The 18,875-nt window shown below is 44.2% G+C and overlaps 1 protein-coding gene across 2 annotated transcripts in view; it reads left to right on the top strand.

Moving 5' to 3' along the window:
* Positions 1-18,875, top strand: part of FAM120B (family with sequence similarity 120B) — a 96,390-nt gene that overhangs the window by 41,997 nt on the left and 35,518 nt on the right. For both annotated transcript variants that reach the window (XM_011934915.1, XM_011934914.1), the window contains 2 exons: positions 2,790-2,962; positions 12,965-13,057. In XM_011934915.1, coding sequence (XP_011790305.1) covers positions 2,790-2,962; positions 12,965-13,057 — 266 coding nt within the window. The remainder of the gene's footprint in view (positions 1-2,789; positions 2,963-12,964; positions 13,058-18,875) is intronic.

Here is an 18,875-nt window from a genome sequence, read left to right as displayed (position 1 = left end):
AATCAGAAAGCTTAGTATTTCTTGCCTATACACATTTGATTTACCAGAATTGCAGAATATCTTAGAAGGCTATTTTATAAAATGAAATGAGGGTAAGTCATGCATTTCATGAAAAAAAGACCACGTATTTGATTCAATCTGTCATTTGCTATCAGACAGTTGCAGTGGCTTTCTTGTTCACCTCCTCTTACATACATTGTTGAAGGTTTTCATCTGACCCTTGTTGCATACAGGTCAGTCAAGAAAGTCTCAACAAGTCTTGGAGGCTTCTGTGAGTGGTAAAAGGAAGCTGGTGTGTGTGTGTGTGTGTGTGTGTGTGCGCGCGCGCGCGCACATGCACTTAAGGAAGCTGGGGGGTGTGTGTGCGCGCGCACATGCACTTAAGGAAGCTGGGGGGTGTGTGTGTGTGTGCACATGCACTTAAGGAAGCTGGGGTGTGGGTGTGCCTGTGCCTGTGCCTGGCATTGGTGGGGCTCTGCTTATGTGGCTGCCAGTGTCTGAAACCACCCCTACCATCGCAGATCAACATAAATTGGTTAAAATCTCAAAAGCGGTTTTTCACCAACTTGTGAAAAATAGTGTGAAGCTTTGTCAAATGTGTTAACAAATTCACATTAGAGTCACAAGGGTTAACTTTTGCATTTACTACTTTTTGTAGCCACTTTCACTGTTGAATGCATCAGATGGGAGTGGTGTGATGATGTCATTTTTGCAAGCATGAAATTAGAATACTTATCCATATAAGTATAGAGTTTGATGGATTGAGATGTAAATGTATTCTGTTTATATATGAATGAATTTTTTTGCTTATTATAAATAGGCTTTTGAAGTTGCTCATCTGAAGATTCACTTTGCATGTGCGTAGTCAGGGTTTTTGATTTTTTTTGTTTTTTTTTAAATTGGAGTTCTGGGATACATGTGCAGAATTTACAGGATTGTTACAGAGGTATACATGTGCCATGGAGGTTTGCTGCACCTATAGCCCACCATCTAGGTTTTAAGCCCCACCTGCATTAGATGTTTGTCCTAATGCTCTCCCTCCCCTTGCCCCCGACCCCCCAGCAGGCCCCGGTGTGTGGTGTCCCCTCCCTGTGTCCATGTGCTCTCCTTGTTCGACTTCCACATACGAGTGAGGACATGCGGTGTTTGGTTTTCTGTCCTTGTGTTAGTTTGCTGAGAATGATGGTTTCTAGCTTCATCTGTGTCCCTGCAAAGGACATGAACTCATTCTTTTTTATGGCTGCATAGTATTCTGTGGTGTATATGTGCCACATTTTGTTTATCCAGTCTATCATTGATGGGCATTTGGTTTGGTTCCAAGTCTTTGTTATTGTGAATAGTGCCGCAGTAAACATATATGTGCATGTGTCTTTATGGTAGAAAGATTTATACCTTTGGGTATATACCTAGTAATGGGATTGCTGGGTCAAATGGTATTTCTGTGTCTAGACTCTTGAGGAGTTGCTACACTCTCTCCACAGTCCCGAGGCTGCACACGTTGCCTGAGTTGATTATTCTCTTGAAAGTATGTTTCTAAGAAGTAATTACTGACACTTGTGATTGTCTCGGACTCATCTCTGAAGTACTACTGCCATAGGGTTGTTTTGTGTTTGCTAATTATCTTTAGCATTTTCTTTCTCTTTAGAGAAAAAAAAGCTTATCAGGTGGAGGGAATACTTCAGCCATTTTGGAATTGCAAGTGAGTTTTGTTGAGTTGTTTCACTTCTGATGGCGGGAGATATACCACTGAGAGTAGTCACTGCCATCGTGGGAAACATAAGAAAAGAAAGAGAAGAATTTCCTTTTTTAGGTCATTTGACTCTGAAGCCATTTGGTTAGTAGGTTCTGTTTCCTTAGTAAACAAAAGGAACATTTAGATCCCAGCCAGCTTTGAGCTTTTGGCATATATTTTATTGTCAAGTGGTCCTCACAGAAAATCACAGCTGTGGATAGCAAGGGAGGCCATCTCGCCAGTCACAGATGAACAAGTCTGACCTTATGAACGGCACCTTTCTGTTTGTCAGTGTGGAGGCAGAGCTGCACCTGCATCTGCAACTCTGCGTAAGTCGTCATCATTTGTTGTGGCTTAAGTAAATGAGTAAGGGCTTTTTTCTTTTGATTTTAATAATTTAAACATATATATAAAATATAGAAGTAAAACACTAAAAATTACATTTTAGGAATTTGTTTAGTAGTTTTAGGAAAGTGCTTTCCAAAGCCTGGGGATCACAGATTACCTGCAAGTCTTCTGGGTTGTGAAAATGCAGACTTCCAGGCACCCACACCTGTCGAATCAAATCAGAGTTTCTGCATATAGATCCCAGGAAAGTGCATTTTTAAAAATAATCTCTACAGTTGATTCTTTTCCACACAAAGGGTTGAAAACCGTTAATTTAGGAGAGTAAGAGAACAAACTAAAGGGGTAGATGGATGGCGTTTCATCCTAGTGCCCCACAGAGCTGTGATACTGCAGGGCAGCAGTGCCTTGTTGTATCCTTGAGACAGTGCATTTGAAAGATGCTCTGAAAGCATTCTCAGCGGTTGGAAGTGCAGTATCCCTCACAAAATAGTCATTACAAAAAGAAGGAATGTTTTCATTGACACGTACGTATGCCAGCCCTTTAGGTTTGGGCTTTTAAAAAAACAGGAATCTGATCATGTTTACTTTCTAGTTCGTTTTACACCAGGAAGGGATGAGATTTGTTTCCTTTTACTGTATTTCTACAAGGAGCATATTATAACTCTGTGCTGCAAAGAACAATAGTTAATGGACTTTTTTTCTTAACTAGGGGGAACGCCTAGTTTGAAAATATTATGGCTGAACCAAGAGCCAGAAATACAGATTCGGCGCTTGGACACACTCCTCGCCTGTTTCAACCTTTCCTCCTCAAGAGAAGAACTGCAGGCTGTCGAAAGCCCGTTTCAAGCTTTGTGCTGCCTCTTGATCTACCTCTTTGTCCAGGTAATGTCCAGCTGCCTGTTCTAGTCACTGTAGCCTGCGCTTACTTTATGAGGGGGAGTGTGTGGGATATTGCCATGGCTGGTGTCCTGGATCGTCTTTTTCCAATGTCTGTTCCATGGAACATTATTAGTCCTTTGAGGTGCTCTAAAACTAAAAAGAAGATTGTATGGCAAAATACGTACGAGAAACTCTGTCACTACCTCAGCTTTAGAGATTGCACTAGAGGTTTAGGAAATCTTGCAGGTGATGGAAGCTGCTTTGGCCTTGACTAAACTTTCTCTAACTTTGTGGACCATAGTGTACCTCCTCTGTCCTCGTGGCATTGTTTGGGTGGTGGTTCTTGTTTCTGGGTTTTAGTGTAAAGGTGAGAAAGGACCAGCTAGAGACCTAGCTTCTCGTAGCTCTTTGCCTCTGGACAGATTACTTCCGCTTTTTCCTATGTCAGTTTCATTCCATCATCCAGCATATGTTTTCTGATTGTATGCCTTCATTTTCTAATCTGAAGATGAGATAATCATAGTAGCTGCTTCCTAGGGCTGTTGGGGCGATATCAGCTGGTGGTGTCATGACCTTCATCATTTATGTCCTCCCATCCAGCTGCGCTAGGCATTGTAGTGCCAGAACCTTCGTTTTAGGCTCACTCAACAAGATGGACTGTTTTTTTTGCATTAGCTTTATACCTAGTTTATATGTGAAAATCATAAAGGTCAGTTAAAAGATTCGCCTTTTTAATAGTTTTCTACTATTAGAATTCTACTATTCTACATGCACAATATTCCTTGGACACCTTTAGTAAGAGAAAGGCTGAGAACGCTCCCATCTCCCAGCCCCTCTTTCTCTGCATCGCTCCTCCCCACCTCCCTCCCTGGCTCTGTGATTTAAGATGATTTTTGTCCCACTATTGACAAAGTGTCTACTTCTTCAGGCTGTTGAGACGTCTCATAAGCTTTCTTCACTCCTTCAAGCCATCGTCCCGGCGTCTCTGACCTCCCTGTATGGTGGGTCTCCATTGGCATAGCCGTTCAGTGTTCACTTACCTGGATTAGAAAATTATATAATTCTTTTTTCAAACCCGAATTTACTTTACAAATTGATTGTCTTTAAGAAATGTACTCTTATTGTAGAATTACGTCTCAAGGGAATCTTGGACTGACTTTTTCTTTCTAAATGTCCTCTTGGTTCTGCCCATTCTATAGCTTGCTCTGCATTTTGCATTTTGTAAGACATGATATGGCTGAGTAGTGCTTAGAGGTTTTGTTGCTGCATTACTGGTTTCACATGCACATGCCATGTAAACCTTAGTTTTTGCATTACCATTTTGAGTAGATTACTTCTTTATTTTCTCAAGATATAGCAGATTATAAATTAATGTAGGATGGCAGGAACTATTTAAAATGTAAATGTAAAAAGAGGGAGATGAATCCAAGATGGCCGATTAGAAAAGCCACGGTCCATGGCTCTCACCGAGAGGAACAAAAAGGGGCAAGTGAATTCAACACCTTCAACTGAAATGCTCAGATTTTCACATTGGGACTGACTAGGCAAACAACACAACCCACAGGGAACAAAGTAAACCGGGGTGGAGGGCAGGGCCCCCCCTGGGAACAGTGTGGAGCCAGAGGAACCCCCACCCCCAGCCAGGGGAAGCCATGAAGGATTGTGCGACCCTGCCTGGGAAACCATGCTTCTCCCATGGATCTTTGCAACCCGCGTGTCAGATCCCTTCATGAGCCCATGCCACCAGGGCCTTGGGTCCAATACACAGAGCTGTTTGGAGTCTCCGCAGAGCAGCCGCTCAGGCATGCACAGAGACCCCAGAGTTTTACATACTCCAGCTCCGCTTCCATGGCATCTCACAATTTAAGACCCACTGGCTTGGAATCCTAGCCAGCCAATGGCAGTGAATTGGAGTCTGCCTTAGATAGGTCCAAGTTCCCAGGAAGAGGGGAGGCCTCAGTTCAGTCAACTCACCTGCTCCAGCCTGCCAGCTTTGGAGAATACAGGCAGTCCAGACGAGGAAGGGACCCCCACCTCCAGTACAGCACATCAACTCTACCAAAAAGCAGCCAGATCCCTGATCCTGTTCTCCTGACTGGGTGAGTCCTCCCAATAGGGGTCTCTAGCCACCTCCTACAGGTGGATGCGGGCCAGCAACAGGTCAGTAACCGCTAGGACGGAGCTTCCAGAGGAAGGAGCTGGCTGCCATCTTTGCTGTTTCACAGTGTTCAGTGGTTATACCTCCAGGTATGGGAGAAACTGAGGCAACTGGCATCTGGAGTAGACCTCTAGCAAACCGCAACAGCCCTACGGTAGAATGGCCTGTTAAAAGAAAAACAGAAAACAACAACATCCCACAAAAACCTCATTCAAAGGTTAGGGATAGGGTTAGAGACCTCAAAAACAAAGGTAGATAAGCCTATAAAGATGAGAAAGAATCAATGCAAAGACGCTGAAAACTGAAAAAGCCAGCGTGCCTTTTCTCCTCCACGTGACTGCAAACACCTCTCGAGCAAGGACACAGAACCGGGCTGAGGCTACAATGCCTGAATTGACAGAAGTAGGCTTCAGAAGGTGGCTAATAATGAACTTCGCCAAGCTAAAGGAGCATGTTGTAATCCAATGCAAAGAAGCTAAGAAATGTGATAAAACTACAGGAGCTGATAGCCATAATAGCCAGTTTAGAGAGGAACATAACCAACTTGATGGAGCTGAAAAACACAACACAAGAACTTCACAGTGCAGCCACAAGTATCAATAGCAGAATAGACCTAGTGGAGGAAAGAATCTCAGAGCTTGAAGACTGTCTTCCTGAATTAAGATAGGCAGACAAGAATAGAGACAAAAGAATTAAAAGGAATAAACAAAACCTCCAAAAAATATGAGTTTATGAAGAGACCAAACTTACAACTGACTGGGTACCTGAAAGAGATGGGGAGAATGGAACCAAGTTGGAAAACATACTTCAGGATATCATTCAGGAGAACTTCCTCAACCTAGCGAGATAGGCCAACTTTCAGATTCAGAAAATACAAACAACCCCAGTAAGATACTGTATGAGAAGATCAACCCCAAGACACATAATCATCAGATTCTCCAGGTCGAAATGAAAGAAAAAATGTTAAGGGCAGCCAGAGAGAAAGGCCAGGTCACCTACAAAGGGAAACCCATCTGACTAACAGCGGACCTCTCAGCAGAAACTCTACGAGCCAAAAGAGATTGAGGGCCAATACTCAATATTATTAAGAATTTCAAACCCAGAATTTTATATCCAACCAAACTAACTTCATAAGTGAAGGAGAAATAAGATCCTTTTCAGACAAGCAAATGCTTAGGGAATTTGTCATCAACAGGCTTGCCTTGCAAGAGCTCTTGAAGGAAGCATTAAATATGGTAAGGCAAAACCATTACCAGCCACTACAAAAACACACTAAAGTATGCAGACCAGTGATACTGTGAAGCAACCACATAAACAAGTCTGCAAAATAACCAACTAGCATCATGATGACAGGATCAAATTCACACATAACAATACTAACCCTAAACGTAAATGGGCTAAATGCCCCAGTTAAAAGGCACAGAATGGCAAGCTGGATGAAGTGCCAAGACCCATCCATATGCTGTCTTCAAGAGACCCATCTCATGTGCAAAGACACACATGGGCTCAAAATAAAGGGTTGGAAGAAAATTTACCAAGCAAATGGAAAACAGAAAAAAGTAGAGACTGCAATCCTAGTTTCTGACAAAACAGACTTAAACCAACAAAGATAAAAAAAGACAAGAGTATTACATAATGCTAGAGGTTTCAATTTAACAGGAAGAGCTAACTATCATATGTATATATGCACCCAGTACAGGAGCACCCAGATTCACAAAGCAAGTTCTTAGAGACCCACAGAGACTCCCACACAATAATAGTGGGAGACTTTAACACCCCACTGACAAATATTAGACAGATCATCAAGACAGAACATTAATGAAGACATTCAGGACCTGAACTCAGCTCTGGATCACTTGGACCTGATAGATATCTATAGAACTCTCCACCCAAATTCAGCATAATATACGTTCTTCTCATTGCTGCTCGGCACTTACTCTGAAATGGATCACATAATAGGAAGTAAAACACTTCTCAGCAAATGCAGAACAGCTGAAATCATAACAGTCTCTTAGACCACAGAAGCAGTCAAATTCGAACTCAAGATTAAGAAACTCCCTCAAAACTACACAGCTACATGGAAATTGAACAACCTGCTCCTGAGTGGCTCCTGGTTAAATAATGAAATTAATGAGAACAAAGAGACAACGTACTGGAATCTCTGGGATGCAGCTAAAGCAATGTTAAGAGCGAAATTTATAGCACTAAATTCTAGAAAGATCTCAGGTTAACCACTTGACATCTCTGCTAAAAGAACTAGAGAACCAAGAGCAAAAGAAAACCCCAAAGCTAGCAGAACACAAGAAATAACCAAGATCAGAGCTGAACTGCAGGAGAGAGAGACACAAAAAAATGTTTCAAAAAAATCATGAAATCTAGGAGCTGTGTTTTTGAAAAAAATTAATAGACCACTGGCTACACTAATAAAGAAGAGAGAAGAATCAAATAAAAACAATCAGAAATGATAAGGGGGTTATCACCACTCACCTCACAGAAATATAAGCAACCATCAGAGAATACTATGAACACCTCTATGCACATAAACTAGAAAATCTAGATGAAATTGATAAATTCTTACACACATATGCCTTCCCAGGACTGAACCAGGAAGAAATTGAATCCCTGAATAGACCAATAATGAGTTCTGAAATTAAGGCAATAATAAATAGTTTACCAATCAAACAAAATCCAGAACCAGACGGATTCACAGCTGAATTCTACCAGAGGTACAAAGAAGAGCTGGCACTGTTTCTGCTGAAACTATTTCAAAATATTGAAAAGGAAGGACACCTTTCTAACTTGTTCTATGAGGCCAGCGTCATCCTGATCCCAAAACCTGATAGACAGAACAAAAAGAGAAAACTGCAGGCCGATATCCTTGATGAACATTGATGCAAAAATCATCACTAAAATACTGGCAAACCAAATCCAGCAGCAGATAAAAAAACGTATCCACCATGATGTAGTTGACTTTATCCCTGGGAACCAACTTCAGCAAAGTCTCAGGATATAAAATTGCTAGTATTCCTATACACCAACAACAGGAGAGAGAATCACAAATAAACTCCCATTCACGATTGCTACAAAAAGAATAAAATACCTGGTAATACAGCTAACAAGGGAAGTGAAGGACCTCTTCAAGGAGGACTAAAAACTACTGCTCAAAGAAATCAGAGAGGACACAAACAAGTGGAGAACCATTCCATGCTCATGGATAGGAAGAATCAATATTGTGAAAATGGCCATATGACCCAAGTAATGTATAGATTCAATGCTGTTCCCATTAAACTACCATTGACATTCCTCACAGAATTAGAAAAAAAACTATTTTAAAATGCATACAGAACCCAAAAAGAGCCTGAATAGCCAAGACAATCCTAACTAAAAAGGGCAAAGCTGGAGGCATCACGCTACCTGACTTCAAACTATACTACAAGGCTACAGTAACCAAAACAGCATGGTACTCATACAAGAACAGAAACATAGACCAATGGAAGAGAATAGAGAACTCAGAAATAAGATGACACATCCACAACCATCTGATCTTTTACCAACTTGACAAAAATAATCTATAGGGAAAGGACACTGTTTAATTAATGGTGCTGGGATAACTGACTGAGCCACATACAGAAAATTGAAACTGGATTCCTTCATTACACTATATACAAAAATAAACTCAAGATGGATTAAAGACTTAAATGTAAACCCAAAAGTATAAAAACCCTAGAAGAGGCCGGGCGCGGTGGCTCAAGCCTGTAATCCCAGCACTTTGGGAGGCCGAGACGGGCGGATCACGAGGTCAGGACATCGAGACCATCCTGGCCAACACGGTGAAACCCCGTCTCTACTAAAAAAAAAATACAAAAATCTAGCCGGGCGAGGTGGCAGCGCCTGTAGTCTCAGCTACTCAGGAGGCTGAGGCAGGAGAATGGCTGGAACCCGGGAGGCGGAGCTTGCAGTGAGCTGAGATCCGGCCACTGCACTCCAGCCTGGGTGATAGAGCGAGACTCCGTCTCAACAACAACAACAAAAAACCCTAGAAGAAAATCTAGGTAATACCATTCAGAACATAGGCATGGGTAAAAACTTCATGATGAAAACACCAAAAGCAATTGCAGCAAAAGCAAAAACTGACAAATGGGATCTAATTAAAGAGCCTCTGCACAGCAAAATAAACTATCATCAGAGTAAACAACCTACAGAATGGTATAAAATTTTTACTATCTATTCATCTGACAGAGGTCTAATATCCAGTCTACAAGGACTTAAACAAATTTACAGGAAAAAAAAGCAAACAATCCCATCAAAAAGTAGTCAAAAGACATGAACAGACACTTCTCAAAAGAGGACATATGGCTCACACCTGTAATCCCAGCACTTTGGGAGGCTGAGGCAGGCAGATCACGAGGTCAGGAGATTGAGACCATCCTGGCTAACACGGTGAAACCCCATCTCAGAAAAAGAAAAAAAAAATTAGTCGGGCATGGTGGCGGGCGCCTGTAATCCCAGCTACTGAGGAGGTTGAGGCAGAAGAAGTGTCCGGAACCTGGGAGGCAGAGCTTGCAGTGAGTGGAGATCATGACACTGCACTCCAGCCTGGGCAATAGAGTGAGACTCTATCTCAAAAAAAAAACGGGGATATATATGCAGCCAACAAACATTTGAAGAAAAGTTCAACATCACTGATCATTAGAGAAATGCAAATCAAAACCACAATGAGATACTGTCTCATGTCAATCAGAATGGCGGTTATTAAAAAGTCAAAAAACAAATGCTGGCGAGGTTGCAGAGAAACAGGAACACTTTTACACTGTTGGCGGGAGTGTAAATTAGTTCAACGATTGTGAAAGACAGTGTGGTGATTCCTCAAAGACCTAGAGGCAGAAATACTATTTGACCCAGCAATCCCATCATTGAATCTACCCAAAGGGATAGAAATCATTCTATTATAAAGATACCTGCATGCATATGTTCACTGCAGCACTATTCACAATAGCAAAGACATGGAATCAACCCAAATGCATATCAGTGATAGACTGAGTAAAGAAAATGTGATACATATACATCATGGAATACTATGCAGCCATAAAAAGGAACTGGATCATGTCCTTTGCAGGACATGGATGGAGTTGGAGGCCATAATCCTCAGCAAACAAACACGGGAACAGAAAACCAAATACTGCATGTTCTCACTTATAAGGTGGAGCTGAATAATGAGGACACAGGATCACATGGCAGGGAACAGTGGGGACTGGGGGGGGTGGGGGAGGGAAGGAGGGCGTCAGGAAGAATCGCTAATGGATGCTGGGCTTAATACCTAGGTGATGAGATGATCTGTGCAGCCACCCCTCATGGCACATGTTTACCTGTGTAATAAGCCTGCACATCCTGCACATGTACCCCCAAACTTAAATGTTGGAGGAAAAAAAAGTAAAAAGATACTTCTTTTGATATGATGTATAACATGCATGCACTGTTGGTTAGTATTCCTGTTGTCTGATAATCTGCAGATGTCTGTGGTTAACATTGCGTCACAGTGGGACTTGAGAAGTGGTGGTAGCCAGTAAGCTGACTTTTCTCACCCATAAAAATACATGTGTTTTGTTGTTGATAACCATGTGTGTACACAACAATGGGGAGGCCATGGTGGGCACTCCAGGAGAGACACGCTGCCTGCTGTTCCGTATTGACAATGCTGATCCTGTGTGTGGCCATGCAGCGCAGTTCTGCCTTCTCATTACTGCGCAGGTGGCTGGCAGTTCTTTAAATTCACTTCAAGGAGAAAAAGCCCAGGACCCCAGAACAGGAACATCACATCCCTGTTTGTATAAACCTGAAGCAAGACAAGCATCAGGAGGAAAATTTCCACTTTACCTTTTTTCTATTAATAAAGACCTCTTAAATAAAATCTCTTTAGTGCAAGTTGACACGAGCAAACTTGGTAACTTGTCTTTAAAGGAGATGTTTAAATTGGAACTTTTTAAAACTGGAAAACAACAGATTGACAAATCAGTTTGGCATTCACTAGATGAAGAAGGTGCTGTATTATTCACAGGGATAATAACTCAGAATGAATAAGGCTAAAAAGATACATTTATAAAAATATTAGTTTTATATATTAAGCCTAAATTCGATGTTTTGATGTGTAATATGGGATAAAATCGCATACTGTTCAGTGCACGAAAATGACAGAGAAACTAAATACAGTTGTGTCTTGGTATATGTGGGAGATTGGTCCCAAGACCCCCAGGGATGCCAAAATCCATGCGTCCTCAAATCCTGCAGTCAGCCTGCGGAGCCCACATATGTGAGAAGTTGGCCCTTTATATTCGGGTTTTACATCCCATGAACACTGTATTTTTCCATCTGCATTTGGTTGGAAAAAATCCACATATAAGTGAACCCATGCAATTCAAACCTGTATTGTCAGGAGTCAACTGTACTCTCATTTGGTCTGACCTCCCAGTTAACAACAGCCACAAATGATTTTATTAAAGACTCCTCTGAGAATATCCTGTGGAAAGGTAAGTTTACATCATAGAAATGCACATATTTTCTATTCCTTTTATTCCAAGGTAACACCGACTTGGAATAAAAGTGGACTAGGATAGTGACATGGTGAGTAAAAGCAGCGGCAGGTCCAAGCGGCAATCAGCACCCCCACCCAGGGGGAAGCAAATGCCACCATCCTCCCGGGGAGCACAGGAGTCTTTCTTATTTTGGTGGGGTCGTTTTTATTGCAAATAGGCATGTTAGCCGTTTTTAATATCCAAGGAGAGTCCGTGAAGTTGTTATCGATGGGTTTGCTGTTGGCTTTCCTGTTTCTTTTTCCGCAAGCCTTTCCTTGCCACAGAAGGTGCTCTTCTGTGAGACACAGCTCTTGTGGTCTTGGGATGGTGTGGAACCGTTCAGTCAGCGGGCATGTTCTGCCTCTTTCTGGGTAGCAGAACTCGGTGGCTGGGAGGGGAATGTCTCGACCCCCTCACCGAGTGGGGCAGGGGCTGGATGTGGCAAAAACACTGTCTGCTGTTGTTGGGGCCCGGACTGTTCGTGTCTTCCTCGCTCTTCACGCCCTCTCCTCATCTCCGTCATCCACTCCACACCCAGGATGCTCAGTCTGCCCTTTGCTGTCTCTCGTTACTCTGTCCCTCTTTCCTCTTCTCACTTTTGTTGTGTCTTTGATTCCACAGAATATTAGTAGGGTCCCATATTGTGGGTTCTGATCTACTCTCAACTGGGATTCGAGGACACAGGTTTCCTCTGGGTTGCTGAAAGTGTATGATGACCCCAGCTCAGCCCAGCTGTGGATACTCGCGCTCTGAAAACTCCTAAACTGTTTGCTCTGTGCAGTTTGTGCCGAACATGATCACCTGTCTGGCCGTAAGACCTGGTCTTGGTTGGCACCTCATGATTATTCCCAGATGTTCTGGAGTGTACTACATTAGAGTCTAACCAGACTAGAAATTCAGGCTCCCCTTCCAGCTGGGCTGTGAGTTGTGGGCACAACTGGGGACACCATAGAGAGAGCTTCACAGCCAGGAGCCAAGGATGGTGTGAAGAGGCTGTGCTCTTTCCACTGCACACTGTCCGCTGCCTGAGGTCTGATGCACCATGTGCGTGCCTGTGCGTGCGCCCGTTTGTGTACCTGTGTGTGCACATGCGTGCCCGTGTGTGTGTGCATGCCTGTGCACCTCTGTGTGCTTGTGTGCACATGTATGTGCCTGTACGTGCGTGTGTGTGTGTGTTTGCACCTATACACACACTCATAGTTAGTAACTGAGATCAATTTGTAAGAAATGTTTAATTTTTACTGTAGCCTAATGCTGGCCTTTCTCTGTCCTTTTCAGGTGGACACTCTTTGCCTGGAGGATTTGCATGCGTTTATTGCGCAGGCCTTGTGCCTCCAAGGAAAATCCACCTCGCAGCTTGTAAATCTACAGGTACAGACATGACCAATTAGTTGTCACTGCCCGGAAGATAGCTGTGCAGTCGTCCAGCCTTCTCTTCCCCATTATAGTTGAAGTTTCACAGAAAAGATCAGGAAGGCATTTTAGTCAGGATCTTTTCATGATGCAGTAGTTTCTTTGTCTCTTTAAGGGCTCTGGGATGAGCAGCCAGATGAGGTACTAACAGGCGCTGCCTCAATTCCAGTTTTGTGAAACTTGTTGTTGTCAGTACTGCCTTGATAGTCTCATGATTGAAGAAAGCACTTATTAAACAAAATGTTTGGTTTGTTTTTTCGAGACAGCGTCTCCCCTTTCTCCCAGACTAGAGTGCAGTGGCGTGAACTCAGCTCACTGCAACCTCAGCCTCCTGAGTAGCTGGGATTACAGGCACGCACCACCACACCCAGCTAATTTTTGTATTTTCAGGAGAGACGGGGTTTCACCATGTTGGCCAGACTGGTCTAGAACTCCTGACCTTCAGTGATGTGCCTGCATCAGCCTCCCACAGTGCTGGGATTGTAATTGTGAGCTACTGCGCCTAACCAAAGCATACTTTTTTAAAAATGTTTTTTGGGGGTTTTTTGTTATTGTTGTTGTTTTTGAGACGGAGTCTTGCTCTGTTGCCCAGGCTGGAGTTCAGTGGTGCAGTCTCGGCTCACTGCAACCTCTGCCTTCCAGGTTCAAGCAATTCTCCTGCATCAGCCTCCCAAATAGCTGAGATTACAGGCGCCTGCCACCACACCCAGCTAATTTTTGTATTTTTAGTAGAGATGGGGTTTCACCCCGTTGGCCAGGCTGATCTGGAACTCCTGACTAAAAAATGTGTTTTGCTGGGATCTCTATTATGTGAGTTAAAGCATCCGTCTTTTAACTTCGTGGGTTTAATAGTCTGTAAATCTTCATCAACTCCATGTGCTGCGTGTGCATTTTAAACTTTTGAACTTTAATGATTTAAGTTGTAAAACTCCCAGGAATAATTTGGAAGATCACTTAAAATGAGTCAGGTTGACCATTTCCTACAGATTTGCAGCGCCCTCTCAGCCCTGGGAGCCCTGCCTCCACGCCTGCCTCCACACCTGCCTCCACGCCTGCCTCCACACCTGCCTCCACGCCTGCCTCCACGCCTGCCTCCACGCCTGCCTCCACACCTGCCTGGGGAGTTTGTTGCATGAACCGTCCCTCCAGCTCTCTGTCTTCTCTACCTCCTCTCTCTAACTTCATTATTTTCACTGGCTGTGGTCCCTTGCTGAAAAACTCAGCTGTCTCCCATTTGGGGGAAAAAATTCTCCTACAGCAAGGTTTCTGTTCCCTCTGTTTCCCTTCTCTGGCAGGCTCTGGGAGGTGGCTGCGTGCTGGTGATTTCTGCTGCATTTCCTCTTGTTCAGTCACTGAGAGAGATGCCTGCCCCTTCCATTGCATGAAGTCAATGAAGCAAAGGCTGAAACATGCCCACTTCCATATCCAGGGGCCCTGAGTCTCCTCCACCTTCTCCGACCTCTCCTCCTTTGGGCCTGCGATGTCCCTTTCATTTATCTTCGTTCAGCAGCACCTTTCACACTGTGGGTCTTGTTCTGAATCCACACGCCAAGTCACACTCCCAGAGAGTCCTGGCCAGGTTGGTCTGGAGTGTGTTCTGAGAGGGACTCGTGGGCGAGAAGCCAGAGTGTCCCACTTAGGGTTTTCAGTTTCCCTCCTCTCCTAGACGAACACCCCTTTGAGCAAAGGGGCAGTGTTCTTGCTCCTCTTTATTGTCGAGTACCCAGCATCCTGCCAACATTGATTAACTTGATTAAATTAATACCTGCAATTTAAAAGTATGCATGAGCATTTGCTGAGACAGGCAGAGTCTGTCTGGTTCAGCAAAGTGATTGTGCAAATACAAAGCAGGTGTCTAGATAAAGCCCCATCTTTGCAGAACTCCCTCTGACACCTCTCTCTGGGGTTCCCTACAATTCTAGTCTCAAGAGCTGATGGGGGCACTTGAGACATGGATGCCTGGGGGCCCTTCTGAGGCTGGTGCTGCTGAAACACAGATGCTGGGATGCCTCTCCTTCCTCCCCACAACCATCCTCTTCAGATAACTGGTGGCCTTTTCATTTCACACCTCTGTTCCCTGGAAATGTTAGGAGCTTGTAGATTGCAATGGTGAGACCTACAGTTGGTGAAGCTGAAAGCCCTTTCGTACATAGGCATGTAGGTGACTGTGGGATGATTTTCTGATTCACTGGATTGGCTCCTGGGTTGAAAAGCAAAGCTGGGGCTCTGGAGTTTACAACATCAGAATGAGGGGAGGAGAGGATGGGGCAGAGTGCAGAAAAGGAGGGAGGAGAGGGTGCGGTGTGCCTGGGGCATGTGCTCCTGAAACCCCCAGTCAGGCTGAGCCCTAGGCCATCTCCTCTCTCCTGCAGCTCCCTCCTGGCACTTTACCCATGTGGAATTGAGTACGTATTTGTGTGTGTGTGAAGCTGGTCAGACTTTGAGCCCCCTTGGATTTTCTGAGACCAAAATGTCATAAACCAAGGCTAAGGAGAGGTTTATGTTTGAACCCGGAGGACGAGGGCTCATGCTGGCTGTGGGAGTTTCTCAAGACGGTGGGCAGAAAAGAGTCCAGGTTCATCTGCTGCTTGGTCTGCAGGGTTCCTTCTTGCCTTACTAGGGCTGACATCTGTGGTCTATGTCATGCATTCTTGGCTGTGTGAAACTAAAGGTGTGTCTTGGATTTCACCCTTTGGTTTTGCCACTTATTCTCAAATGATGTCCACCTGAAGAAAGAGGTTGTCGGCAGTGATTTTGATGATAGCAGATACTGAACGATGAAACCAGGGGGGTCTAGATGTTTTCTGTTCATGAACTGGATATGTCCTTCTGAGGGAATTCAAATCAAAGAGTTGGCAAAACTGGGCGGTGGCAGTGGCAGAGTGGTTTGAGCACAGGTCCTCTGACACCGCCCCCCGCAAGGCTGCCTGGAGCAGGGCTCTGTTGGAATCATGGAGGGAACACACACCCTTTTTGAGCCTATCAGAATTGCAAAGCCTGGCCCGTTGGTGCAAGTATTTATCCGCCTGCCATCACCATCGGGTGGGGTGGTCTGTGACAGACTCAGCAGGTGTTGGTAATAGGACCCTTGACCAGAAACGCAAAGGGGACAGAGCAGGAGCTCCTCACAATCATAACAGCAGTGAGCTGCTGCTTGTTCTCAGTGGGAAAATGCTTGGAGCCTAAGTCTTGTTTGGAAAAATGGATAAATAAGCAAAGTGTAGACTCGGTGGCACGTTGCACATCCAGACTCTGCGGCTGTTGGGAGGTGGCACTAACTCGCTGTTCTTGGGAGTTAGATTCTGCTGCCTGAAAGATGAAAGGGGAGCAAAGACCTCCCCAGTTATCCTTGTGAGACAAGAGCTTGGTGTGTGGGGAGCTGACAGCTGGGAATCATGGGTGGTGAAAGCTGTTAGGTTCTGGTCAGTTGCCTTGGCAGAGCCTCACTGGCTCCTGGGAAAGAGTAGGAATCTCTCCATTGCGTCGGGGAACGGGGGATGGCCGGGAAGGGGAATGGCAAGTGGGGAGGGGCAGGCAGCTGAGTCTACCTGGCTGGACTCAGGGGCAGGTGCCAGGGGCATGAGGGAGAGTGGCGTGTGGGTGCACCTGAATGGGGTGCCCCTGGTGGCCCACACCTGTCAGGGGCCAGTGTCACCCACAGGAGGGGAAGTGTCACTTGGGAGGTGTGGGGTGGAGTTGAGAGAGCCCAGGGCCCGCATGGTCTCTGGTGTGGGGTGAGTGGGGGTTGAGCAGAGCCAGCCACAAGGCTTAGAGGGTGAAAGACTAGGTGAGGTATAGCTGGGGACTACAGCTGTTGAGAAGAACATTGTGACAGTTTCCAACAAATGAGTACTTTGTCGGCATGAGCACACAAAATGAGCAGTGTTGTGGGCCTTGGTCTTCCCTTAGTCCTGTTGAATATGGCCTCAGGTCAGGACACATACTCACCACCCTGCCCAGCCTCGGATAAGCTCACGTGATTTTTTAGATTTTTTTTCTCCTTCTTGTTGCCATATTCATATTCAGGACTTTGATGAGAGAAGAATGAGGCAGACCATGCTCATTGCAGCTGAGCCCACACTGCTTTGATCCTTTTCTTCTCACCAGAAACAGTTCATTAACCTAGAATAAGTCACTTTTAAGCTTGTTTTAAATTGTGACAATTCTGATTTAAACAAATTTTTATTTTTAGGTTATAGAGAAGCTATAAAACTCACCAGTAGAAGTTGAAAATAAAATAATTGTATGCCATTGAATCTCCAAGTGATATTTTTATTTTGCTACAAATTAATGAAACTTTAAATGATAATGATACTCTCACTTTATCAAAAGCTTCAACCAGTGATTACCAGACTATCGTCCATAGGCCACATTCCGCCACCAGCATGTAGTGAGTCCTGTGAGCTAAGAATGGTGTTTGTTTCTAAATGGTTAGGAAAAAATCAAAAGAATCATATTCCATGATGTGAAAATTACATGAAACGCACATTTCCGTGTCCAAAATGGTTGTCTTGGCACATAGCCACGCTCAGTCATTTACAGCTACCTTTGCCCTGCAACAGCAGAGTTGAACGGCTGCAAGGGACATCATATGGCCCACAAAGCCAAACGTGTTTCCATCCGGCTCTTTCCAGAAGAGCGTGCTGACCCTTGACTGGAGCCAGCAGGTCAGTCCGCAGGGAGACGGCGGGACGGGGAGCCCCATGCTTTTGTCTCTGTGCCCCTCCTGCAGCCAAGTCTACACGCACACGCAGTGACAATAATAACCCCATGCATGAATGTGGCAGGTTTTAAAGACATTAGAGGGCTTCGGTAGTTAGTTTTCATTTCATTCCTTTGAGGTAATTAAGTCCTATCTTATTCTTAGAAAAGTTAAGATATAAAGAATTATGTGTCTTGGCCTTGGTCCTTATAAAGGAGCTGAAGTGAGGATGTAAATTCGCTGACTCTTGGTTCCACCTCTACCTAATTCTCGTACACAAAGGCCCTCGCCGTGATAAAACTTGGATTTGGGAGTCTGTAGGGGTCGGGGGGTGGCTGACTCACATGGATCTCCTCACACCTGTTAGGATGCCTTACAAGCATCAAGTGCTTTTTTAAGATTAAGTAATGCTTTCAGTTGGCACTTAATAATTGTGCATATTTATGGGGTACAGTGCAGTGTTTCAATATGCATATATGTTGTGTGATTTAATTTTGAAGTGTAATGTTGCCTGTTGGTTCAGAGCACGGTGGTACCTTAGAGACAATCTAGTCAAGCACTTTTGTCTTATAGACCAAACAGGGTTTTAGGCTCAGATCAGTGGGACAGTTTGCTCCAGGTCAGGGTACTAGCACATGTCCGAACTGATGAAAAGGCCGGGGTTCCGAGTTCTACCATGCACTACCTTCCTGTCTTCTCACTAGACAGTGAGACACCTCTAAAGTAATGAGCAGGTATGCCTTGTGTCAAAAGCAGATTGAGAAACCTTCTCATAAAAGATGTTTACTCAGTGCTGCTCTTGATGAATTCTCACTTTACAAATCAATGTTTTCCTGTAGGCAGAATCAAAATGCTTTGGAGACATAATGAGATCAAGCTGCTAAAATGGCGCTTTACTGATTAAATCCCTAAGACAACCATGAAAATACAGGATTGTGTAATATGTTTTCAAGGAGATATTTATAAAAATGCTTTTACTTCCCTATACAAGTTCACAGAAGAAATACAATTTTTAAAGAAGGAAAATTGCTTTACTATTAGGCACTCAATAAAAATTTGGTGAATGAATGAATA

The sequence above is a fragment of the Colobus angolensis genome, unplaced genomic scaffold, assembly GCF_000951035.1.
Source record: "Colobus angolensis palliatus isolate OR3802 unplaced genomic scaffold, Cang.pa_1.0 Scaffold14, whole genome shotgun sequence".
Classification (NCBI taxonomy): domain Eukaryota; kingdom Metazoa; phylum Chordata; class Mammalia; order Primates; family Cercopithecidae; genus Colobus; species Colobus angolensis.
Note: the sequence above shows the minus strand (reverse complement) of the source record. Positions and strands in the feature narration are given on the sequence as shown.